Below are 12250 nucleotides of genomic sequence, written 5' to 3' on the forward strand. Positions count from 1 at the left end.
AGAGGAGAGATAGTGGTAAAATGAGAAGATCGAGAGATGATGGGCAGTGCACACATTCTGACAAAAAATGAAGAATAAAACTAATGGACAGCGGGCAGCTCCAATATTCCCAATCGTCTTGCAATGCTGTCTCCTTTACTCACAATCGTTGATGCCCAAAAACAGCTCATCCAATTCATATAAGAGACGCCTTCGGCATAATAAATTCATGTACTATTTTCCCTCTTCTATAATTTCTCTCATATGAAGCATGCAATCACCATTTCTAAATAAAGCTTTTATATGATAGGATGTGGTAGTATCAATATACCATAGGGCACTACGTCACAGAACCTTTTGCACATGAAGATACCCCTAAACTTACTACTCATTTTCATATTTCTTAATCTTCTAGATTGTTAAATAGGTTCACGTATTTTATTGATGTCTATTTAATTCTTGAGATATAAGCTACTCACTATACATAATTTCTCTATTTTTTAGGCTCTCATGAAGGATTCAAATGTAAAGAATGAGTATCACATGCTAGTATGTGCCAAGGTCCATTACTCTATCTATATTAACTATTATTTGACGTCCAAGCATCTAATTTAAACGATATATTCCACATTCCATATGCTTTGAGATGTATTACTATTTTAGGATTCACATGCACGTCAATGTATGGTCAAAACATAATGGTAAAATATTTTAATCTAGTCAAACTATCCTTAGTTTTGGGTATATTATTAGAGGATGGATTAATTCAACCATATATCAAGAAATGATGCAATCTTGTCGAAATCTTGGCCCATTCTCTAATTAGCCACCCTTATTAATTTACATACACCCCCTTATATTCTATCTTATCCCGTGGATTCATGCACACATTCGTATGTATCACATTTATTATTAGATTATTCTCCATCCACACCTCAATGTCTAGGCATTTATTCTCTACATAAGTATTAGCCTTTTTTCTGTTATTGGTCAATAATGGGGCGTCCAATCAATATTGCACCATACAATACTGACCCTTGAGATTTAGCAATTTAAATTCGAATTTTTTAACTCCAAACCTTTTATTCTATCATAATTACATTTAGTACCTGTTTTATGTGATTTATTGAACATTTTGGTTTTTGAAAGAATTCAATGTGCATTTATTTAACATGCAGTCGCTTTGAGAATTCATTGAATACGAATTTGCATAAATGAAACATTTATCATAGAAACGCTTTTGGTTGGAGCACCAAGATGAATCTATCTCCATCAAAGTTTTCATCTTGGGAAATTTGCATGCTTCTTTTCCATTTACCTAAATTGGCCAGGCTCGTGAAGCCGACCATTCCGAAGGATAACCTAGGAGAACTTGACCCTAGTGATCTACCAGGCTCCCTAATGTGATTTTAACTATTGCGAATACTTGACAATTAGTGAAGAGTTAACTTCAAGGTAAATTGACGAAAAGTGAGATTTATTAGATCAAATGTTAGGGAAGAATTTATATTCACACATATAGAACTTACGCATATCTATGGATTTGACATAAAACAATCGTGGACATGGGGAGTGATCCCTAGTTGACATGACTTTCATGCTTATCACTGATACAACTACATACCCAATTCTTAAAAGATGGATTCTTAAATTCAATTTAGATGATTTATATACTTGCATGTTCAACCACATAGATTACGCTAACTTTTATCTACTTTTTCCTTCTGGTATAAATCCTTGAGCAAAACGTTATGATAGGATATGGCAATGTGAATATATAATAGAACATTGCATATAACACTTCTGCACAAGTAAAATTGAGAAATAAGATAAATAAGAACGAGAATAAAAATAAAATTCAATTTAGATGATTTATATATGTGGATGTTCAACCACATAGATTACATTAACTTTCATGTACTTTTTCTTTCTGGTATAAATCCTTGAATAGAACTTTATGATAGGATACGGTAATGTGAATACATAATAGAGCATTGAATATAACAGTTTTGTACAAGTAAAATCTCTAAATCTTAAAAATGAATAAACTAATTAGAGCAAAATTTAAGAATGAGATAAACAAGAATGAGAATAAGTTGGAAAGCCGGATAAACCGACTAAGAATAATTATGTGTAAACTAATTTTAAATATTTTTAGAAAACTAACCCTCCGGTTACAACACGTTTTGGAATTTCGATCTGAATGGGTCCACAAAATTCAATGGGAAGAGGGAACTGGATTACGAGTTAAGTGTACGGAAATACTTAGTGAAGGTATGGACAGAAAAAAATACGATTCACTTCGAATTGCAGCAGTCTATTCTACTTCTAGAACAATTCCAGACGGGCAGAGATAGAGAAGGGGAAATTAAATAAATTCGTCTATCCTTCTAAGAGGATCGATATTGTTATGTGGACACGTCGGGGAATCTGTTGATTTTGATTTAAGGCTCCTTCTCACTCTCTCTGTGTATATATATTGCATGGAGTGGAGTAGATGAGAGCAGAAAAAGGTTTCGAGGTTTAGAAAAGAAAAAGAGAAATGGAGCGTTCAAAGCTGTTGGGTTTTGTGGTCTTGATATGCTTTACTATTCCAACGATATCATGTTCTTCGGACAGACTGTTTAGTGGTTGGCCGAAGTCTAGCAGCGATGAAAATGTAAAAATAAGGGTGAATATGACGCGCAGATCAGAGAGAGAGTTGGGTTTTTCTGAGAGATTGGGTTTGGCTGTGGATCGAAGTAAGAAGCGAATGAAGAAGATAGAGGCATTGATAAGAGGGCAATTAGACGCTGAAACGCCCGTTGAAGTAGGGGATGGAGAATTTCTGATGAGCGTTGCACTGGGAACGCCCTCTGTGAGCTTCGAAGCGATTGTGGACACGGGGAGCGATCTGATTTGGACTCAGTGCAAGCCTTGCAAGGACTGCTTCTCTCAGCCTACGCCAATCTTCGACCCCTCCAAGTCCCCCACATTTTCCACAATTCCCTGCGGTGATTCTCTTTGTGACGCCTTGGGGAGTACGCAAACCGGATGCAATCCAGATTGTACCTTTATGTATCAGTATGGCGATGGTTCCTTCACCAGCGGCGACCTGGCTTACGAGACATTGTCAATTGGGAGCAGCAAGGTTAAAGGCATTGCATTTGGATGCGGGCATGACAACGAAGGACAAGGATTCTCTCAGGGTGGTGGCCTTGTGGGACTGGGAAGAGGTGGTCTCTCCCTTATCTCACAGCTGGGTTCCAAAGCAGAGAACATGTTCTCTTACTGTCTTTTGCCCATCACCGACTCTTCTTCACAAACCAGCCCCCTCTTTTTCGGCGAGGGTGCTTCCTTGAGCGGAGGAGCCAAGACTCTCCCACTCATCAAGAGCAGTATCATTCCCACTTTCTGGTACATTCCTATTACAGGAATCACCCTCAATGGTAAGGCACTAGATATTCCTCCTGGAACTTTCGATCTGCAATCGGACGGCAGCGGAGGTATGATCATCGACTCCGGAACCACTGTTACCATCCTGGACCAGGCTGCCTACTCTCCTCTTAAGGAAGCAATTCAGTCCGCCATTGATCTCACTCCTGTAGACGGCTCTTCTACAGGTTTGGATCTTTGTTACCACACATCATCCGCTCACCTCACCTTGCCAACCCTCGTCTTCAACTTCAAAGGCGGCGTGGATTACGAGCTTCCGGCAGACAACTTTTTCATTCAGGCATCTGAAAATCTCTTGTGCCTGGCAATGTTGGGTGAACCATCGGGGAATCCTTCCATCTTCGGAAACATACAGCAGCAAAACTTCCATATCCTTTACAACAATGCTCAGAACACGCTCTCTTTCAAGCCCACTAAGTGTGATTCTCTTTAAATCATCATCTCCCTCTTCTAATTCTTCTTCTTCTCTTTTTCTGTCTCTCTCATTTCCTCTTCCTCTGTCCTTCGAATGCAATATGTGATCTCGTCTCCTGCGTCTGCCTATTGCACTGTCCGATATGCGAATCATGTAAATTTTCATCTTCGTAGCTGCTTATTTTCAGTAAAATTGTTTGGCCCCTGTTGTTCTCGGGGACCTTCATTTATGGTTCCTTATGATATGCTACACTATGTGTGTTATTTTGGCATGGAAATGAAGGTGCGATAATTGATTATCAAAATATAAATTGCGAGTTAAAACAACGACAAGAGAATTTATATAATTATAAAGCATTTGTAATGGTCTTATCTTTTCTTCAAGTCTTAAGTGTAAAATAAATTATTGTATGCCTATGAATATTTTTAATGGTATTTAACTTTAAGATCCGTGTCTGTGATTTATACATTCAAATAATACTTATTTTCAATCATGTCCGCATTTCACATTACTAAGATCAAACACAATTTAATGTAGCCTATATATAAGGTAAGGTTGTTGCTAAGAAGGTCTCTCTAATTTTCTCACAATTACTATTGTATAATTTTCTACTAGAGAAGACGAGTTCTCGAGAATTAAGAATATCATTTTGGAGCCTTTGCAATTTATTTAAAAGTGCTAATATTTAAGGCTATGCCTATATCACGATTCACGATTACCTATCAGCGCTTTATAGTGCATTCGATGACATCTTACACAAATCTTATATAGAAAACTTATTGATGGTGAATCGGGGCCTCTCATTTGAAAGGTTGCTACTACACTACAACGCACCTTAGATAATAAAATTAAATTATGTAATGTATTTGTGCTTCAGAGTATGGATGTTAGACCACACATCAATTTTCAGCCATTGATAATGTGACATGATTACTTGTTTTCAACATTTTAATAGGATTGCATTAGGTTTTGGAACTTTTTTTCGTGACCTAAAAAATTAAAATATTAGTGGACTACAACATAATAACACAATTATTGAGAAAAGTTTTGATTGCCTACAAAAAATCATAGTATCTTCACTCTTTCACCTTGTAAATCCTAACATGTTAATTTCAATTTCACATGATCTATGTTGCAGTGTCTACTTACGTATTATTATAGTCCAATGAACACAAAGGATACTAAAATCAATTATTTGAGAGAGTTGACACTTATTAGATTTTTAGATAGCCAAAAAACTTCTCAGATGAATAAAATATTGGTTGAGATAATTCTTAAATAGATATTATTATATTTATTTAAATAAACAATAATTTCTTAAAAAATATCCTTAATATAGAGGGAGAGAGAACTAATTATATATTCCAAGGAAAAAGTATTCGTAGTATTACATAGTTTACAATTGATAAAGCATTAACAAGTAAGAAACACACAATGAATAATAAATAAAACATATAAATTTAAAATAATTATTAAATCAACCTCATACTTATTTCACCTTGACAATGCAAGGAGGGTAAGAGGAGGGATGGCGGCCCAATATGCTATTCATATAGTTTCTAAGGGCATTGGACAACATCTAAACTAACATCTTAGCTTATATTTTCTTAGTTTATCCAATTGGGCGATGAAGGTGAAGAGTGGAGTGCATTTACATTTGATTAAATTCTTGTTCTAATTTCATTCTTATTATTTATTTATTATCTTGTAAAACTATTGTGCTAACTAGATAATGTGCAACCTTTGTTAAGGATTTTTCCATCTCCCTCGACCCTATCAACCACCTAAGGTGAGATGCATTTAGAGCTACAAGCGATATAAAAAATTCTATGTTTCTCAATGCTCGACAATGTATGTCACACGAGGATAATATTAGGAAGTTTTAGATTGAACCAGTTTAAACAGAGCCTCCTCTTTTCTTTTTTTATTTTATTTTGGTAATTACTCCTTCAGCAAGGCATTTAACTAGCTACAATTGCTTTGTATCCATTAATTTACTATTTTGGGTCATGAAAATAATGTATTCTAGTATAATGCCATTTCATTTTTCTTTACTTATTATTATTATTATTATTTTTCTATCGAAGATTCTTGTTGCAACGGATATAGATGCTGGAAAATATTTATTTATTATTCAATGTATAGCTAGAAAGGAAGAAGGATCATTCAATTGGGAAAGGGATAATTTTACACTCTTAACTTAAATACAATAGAGCACTACAATTATTCGGTTGGTTTACTTTTTTATGGAAGCACTCCTTATAAATCATGTATCATAGTAGAGATGTCGACATTTGAATAATTGGCCGGCACAGGCCAAACCTAATCCCAACTAACTCTTCCATCATATTGCACACGTAGACTACTTTCATATACCGTCCTAAAGAATCCCATCTCAAAGCACATAGAGGTACCATGTTTCGAGAAGTCCAATGGGAAAGTTGATCTTAGCACTCACTTGACAACATTTACTACTTTATCTATTGGCTTGATTCTTGAGGATTCTCTTCCTGCAAAAATCTTTTTCATTTCATTGAAACAAATGACATTGGATTGATTTTTCCCTTTATCTATTAATTCAATAAACTCTTTCTCATATCTTGTTAATCAATTTTTATAACGTTTAAAAAAAAATATTGGACCTAAAGTAACATTAATTGATGGTGCAGCGAAGGGGAATCCCGGACCTGCTGGATATGGGGGAGTGGTGCGTGATAATAATGGCAGGATGGTCTCGATGGTGGCCCTCTCTTTGGGTACCTAGACAAACCACTTTAGTGAGGCCTTCACAACGTATACCAATATCAAATTGGCCAAAGAGAAAGGTTTGAGAAGGGTCTTCTTGGAGTGTGACTCCCTAAACATCATTAATTGTTTAACAACTTCCTCCTCCCCTAGTTGGTCGATTAAACATATTATTGAAGATAGCCTAATGCTTCTCAGGGGATTCTACGAATTTACCATTTCACATGTCTATCGTGAAGGTAATAAGGTTGCCGATATTTAGGCCAACATTGGGGCCGACTTGCCAAGTAGGAAAGTTTGGAACATTTATGATCGGATCCCAGAGGATCTTCTTAACCTACTCCGTAATGATCATGATGCGTGCGAAGCTCAAGGGGCTTTCGGAAATGATGGAGAATGACGTCTTCCAAAGTGTCCTGGGCAAGACTTCTTCTATGAGGGGAAAGTCAAACTTTCTGGTGGCGTTTTTGATTGTTTTTGTTTAGCTCAACTCTGTTTGTGTTGCAGGTTGTTGAGAATCGGTATTTTCCAAGATTGGGGGAGATAGGAACCGTTTGGAGCCCATAGTCTATGAAAAATGATGAAATAAGGAAGCAGTATGCAAAGAACTTTCGATAAGTGTTTTTACTAGTTATATCGAGACGCTTCATGGTGCGGATGCCCTTGTTACCGAGGCCTTTGTTCATGGGTGGAAGTATGGTGTGCTCTGTGTCTATGGTATGGAGCTGGAGGTTGATGAGGAGATGGTGGATAAGGTGTCCAACATGCTATTCATATAGTTTCTAAGGGCATTGGACAACATCTAAACTAGTAGCTTAGCTTATATTTTCTTAGTTTATTCAATTGGGCGACGAAGGTGATGAGTGGAGTGCATTTACACTTGATTAAATTCTTGTTCTAATTTCATTCTTATTATTTATTTATTATCTTTTAAAACTATTGTGCTTACTAGATAATGTGCAGCCTTTGTAAAGGATTTTTCCATCTCCATTGACCCGATTAACCACCTAAGGTGAGATGCATTTAGATCTACAATGATATAAAAAATTCTTTCTTAGTGCTTGGCAATGTATGCCACATGAGGATACTATTAGGAAGTTTTAAATTGAACCAGTTTAAACATAGTCTCCTCTTTTCTCTTTTTTCTTTTATTTTGGTAATTACTCCTTCAGCAAGGCATTTAACTAGCTCCAATCGCTTAGTATCCATTAATTTACTATTTTGGGTCATGAAAATAATGTATTCTAGTATAATGCCATTTCATTTTTCTTTACTTATTATTATTATTTTTCTATCGAAGATTCTTGTCGCAACGGATATAGATGCTGGAAAATACTTATTTATTATTCAATGTATAGCTAGAAAGGAAGAAGGATCATTCAATTGGGAAAGGGATAATTTTACACTCTTAACTTAAATACAATAGAGCACTACAATTATTCAGTTGGTTTATTTTTTTATGGAAATAATCCTTATAAATTATGTATCGTAGTAGAGATTTGGACATCTGAATAATTGGCCAGCACAAGCCAAACCTAATCCCAACTAACTCTTCCACCATATTGCACACGTGGACTACTTTCATATACCGTCCTAAAGAATCCCATCTCAAAGAAAACAGAGGTACCATGTTTTGAGAAGTCCAATGGGAAAGTTGATCTTAGCACTCACTTGACAACATTTACTACTTTATCTATTGTCTTGATTCTTGATGATGCTCTTCCTGCAAAAATATTTTCCATTTCATTGAAAGAAATGACATTGGATTGATTTCTCTCTCTATCTATTAATTCAATAAACTCTTTCTCATATCTTGTTAATCAATTTTTATAACATTTAAAAAAAATATTGGACCTAAAGTAACATTAATTGATGGTGTGGCGAATGGGAATCCCAGACCTGCTGGATGTGGGGAAGTGGTGCGTGATAACAATGGCAGGATGGTCTCGACAATGGCCCTCTCTTTGGGTACCCAGACAAATCACTTTAATGAGGCCTTCACAATTTATACCAATATCAAATTGGCCAAAGAGAAAGGTTTGAGAAGGGTCTGGTTGGAGTGTGACTCCCTAAACATCATTGTTTAACGACTTCCTCCTCTCCTATTTGGTTGATTAAACATATTATTCAAGATAGCCTAATTCCTCTCAGGGGCTTCTGTGAATTTAACATTTCACATGTCTACCATGAAGGTAATAAGGTTGCGGATATTTAGGCCAACATTGGGGCCGACTTGGCAAGTAGGAAACTTTGGAACATTTATGATAAGATCCCAGTGGATCTTCTTAACCTACTCCGTAATGATTATGATGCTTGCGAAGCTCAAGGGGCTTTTGGAAATGATGGAGAATGACATCTTCCAAAGTGTCGTGGGCAAGACTTCTTTTATGAGGGGAAAGACGAACTTTCTGGTGGCTTTTTTAATTGTTTTTATATGGTTTATGTCAACTCTGTTTGTGTTGCAGGTTGTTGAGAATTAGTATTTTTTAATATTAGGGGAGATAGGAACCGTTTGGATCCCATAGTCTGCGAAAAATGACGAAATAAGGAAGCAGTATGGAAAGAACTTTCGGTAGGAGTTTTGACTAGTTATATCGAGATGCTTCATGGTGTGGATGCCCTTGTTACTGAGGCCTTTCTTAATGGGTGGAAGGATGGTTTTATCTGTGTCTATGGTATGGAGCTGGAGGTTAATGAGGAGATGGTGGCTAAGGTGTCCAAAATTCTGAACAAGGGCACCAAATTCTACAAGCATAAGAAATGTGCGATGGTGGCGATGAAAACCTTTTTCCCGCCGAAGGAAAGGGAGAAGGTGAGAAAGAATAATAATGTTGGGTGGGAGAAAAAATCACTTTCAAAGCCATGGTACGAGGTCTCAGAGGTTATCGTGCGCCGCCTCACCGTTGATGGTAAATTCTGTAGCTTACTTAGCTATCACTTTGTCATTATTAATCATTTTCGGCATCACAAGTGCATTTCCTTGGCCTTTTATTTGGTCTCATCATTGAATAATAGCATTAGGGCTCACGAGAAATGTGCATCCTCCCTTGTTCTCCATGAGGGCTTATTCCCGTTGATTATGAAGTATGCCAAGACTATCAATGTCGAGAGGAATACGAGTGCTAAAACTGGTATAGAATACAAGAAGAATGTCCATATTCATTATGGGGAAATCTCTTCTGATGAAGAGGTGGACTTCGATGGGAACGAAGTCTTTCACATTTATAACAAACAAGGACCCTCATCGTCTAAAATCCCTAACCGTACTAGCAGAAAATAAATTATTTTATCTAACGAGGAGGATGACCCTGAACATGTCCCTAATTCGGTGGACGGTAGTTCTGATGTGAAGGTTAAAAGAGTGGCCAGCGTTTCTATGTCAAGAGCTATTGACAAAACCAAAGTATTTAACAATGTCAACGAGAATTATTCTAAGCGACCGAATGCCTCTCAGATTGATTTGGACGGGCCTGCGGAGGATTAGGGTGTCAATGTTTCTATACCTACTCTTGGTGGTGGGTTTACTCCTAAGGAGATGGTTTGTCGGTCCCTGAGAATACGATTACGAATATTAACTTGAGGAATTTAAAGGATAACCAAAATGCCCAATTCACCTAGATTTTTCAAGAGATTAATAATCTCAAAGAGAAGGCCAATCCACCTAATGGGGACCTCGACAGTACTAGGTCTCGAATACGCATACCCTGGCTAATGGTATTAAAGACCTTAAGGAGGAACATGAAGAGCACATTAAGGCTTTGGAAAATGACTTATAAACATCAGCATAGTTTGAGTGTGGTGGTGGAGGTGAGTATGTCTGCCATGAACAATACTAGCATTGGTCTACGTAGACTCAATGAATAGGCTGAAGTTCTTCATTATATTTCTCAGGGCAAGTGCCCCACTGGTAGCACTGAGATGGTGAAGAAAGATAAGGTTGTGAATGCTGGTACCTGTAAGAAACTTAGGGCTCCCTCAGAGGATGTGGATGCGGATCTGGATACGAAAGAGAAGCCCCTACTTGGTCGAGCGACGAGGCTCCATAGAAAAGATAAGGGTGTGACCCGTGTTGACAACATCATTAAGAAAGTTCAGAAAATCAATGAGGATGTCATTCAGAAGAATGACAAATTGGTCAAAGTGTTGTAGTTTTGTTATGTAGAAATTCTGTATTGTTCTTGTCTGTTGTTCTATGGGGCTGCTTTTCCCTGGTTTTTATGGGTTGGTTCGCATCTGTTTTTTTGTTGGGTCCTTGAAGGTCGAGTTTTTATGATAATATTACAATAATACTAATACAATTTACATGATTTGTATAGTTTATTTCTATTTGAAAATAAAAAATTATTCTATTCTATTTACATTTTCACCATAAATTACTTGAACTATTTAAACAAATAGGTTTCTATTCAATAATATTATTATTATATATAATACATTAACAGAATAATAAGTAAATAACTTAAAACCCACTAACATAGTCATTTTAACACATACAAACATAGTAAATTTTGAAGTGTCTATAAAACCCATACAACTTTTTTAGGGTTTCGGAATTACTAGATGGTTTGATTTAGACAAATGGAAACATAAAGGTTGAGTGTACTTAGTAATTAAAAAAGGTCCCACCATTCACTTATCATGGGAAACCGTGCAACAACTAAATTGTATAGAAATAAAAAACAAGAAAATAATGACATTTATGAATTATTAAAGAGGCACACGGAACAAGTGGCAGGAACCCTAAAATTTAGATTGTGAGAGCTCAAATATTTGAGAGTACTATGTTTGCATTAATGGAGGAGTAGAATTTTCGAAAAAATCTCATCTGATCGTGACTGCAAGAGGAGAGATAGTGGTAAAATGAGAAGATCGAGAGATGATGGGCAGTGCACACATTCTGACAAAAAATGAAGAATAAAACTAATGGACAGCGGGCAGCTCCAATATTCCCAATCGTCTTGCAATGCTGTCTCCTTTACTCACAATCGTTGATGCCCAAAAACAGCTCATCCAATTCATATAAGAGACGCCTTCGGCATAATAAATTCATGTACTATTTTCCCTCTTCTATAATTTCTCTCATATGAAGCATGCAATCACCATTTCTAAATAAAGCTTTTATATGATAGGATGTGGTAGTATCAATATACCATAGGGCACTACGTCACAGAACCTTTTGCACATGAAGATACCCCTAAACTTACTACTCATTTTCATATTTCTTAATCTTCTAGATTGTTAAATAGGTTCACGTATTTTATTGATGTCTATTTAATTCTTGAGATATAAGCTACTCACTATACATAATTTCTCTATTTTTTAGGCTCTCATGAAGGATTCAAATGTAAAGAATGAGTATCACATGCTAGTATGTGCCAAGGTCCATTACTCTATCTATATTAACTATTATTTGACGTCCAAGCATCTAATTTAAACGATATATTCCACATTCCATATGCTTTGAGATGTATTACTATTTTAGGATTCACATGCACGTCAATGTATGGTCAAAACATAATGGTAAAATATTTTAATCTAGTCAAACTATCCTTAGTTTTGGGTATATTATTAGAGGATGGATTAATTCAACCATATATCAAGAAATGATGCAATCTTGTCGAAATCTTGGCCCATTCTCTAATTAGCCACCCTTATTAATTTACATACACCCCCTTA

The 12250-nt window shown here is 36.2% G+C and overlaps 1 protein-coding gene across 1 annotated transcript; it reads left to right on the forward strand.

Moving 5' to 3' along the window:
• The first annotated feature begins 2521 nt into the window (after positions 1-2521).
• Positions 2522-3847, forward strand: LOC131871338 (aspartic proteinase nepenthesin-1-like). Its single transcript, XM_059215956.1, has one exon. The coding sequence runs from the start codon at positions 2522-2524 to the stop codon at positions 3845-3847; it is 1326 nt and encodes a 441-aa protein (XP_059071939.1).
• The last annotated feature ends 8403 nt before the right edge of the window (positions 3848-12250 follow it).

Source organism: Cryptomeria japonica, unplaced genomic scaffold (assembly GCF_030272615.1).
Source record: "Cryptomeria japonica unplaced genomic scaffold, Sugi_1.0 HiC_scaffold_396, whole genome shotgun sequence".
Classification (NCBI taxonomy): domain Eukaryota; kingdom Viridiplantae; phylum Streptophyta; class Pinopsida; order Cupressales; family Cupressaceae; genus Cryptomeria; species Cryptomeria japonica.

Bases quoted from the DNA above. Each gene is read 5' to 3' on its own strand.
- LOC131871338 (XM_059215956.1), top strand. From the start codon at position 2,522: ATGGAGCGTTCAAAGCTGTTGGGTTTTGTGGTCTTGATATGCTTTACT.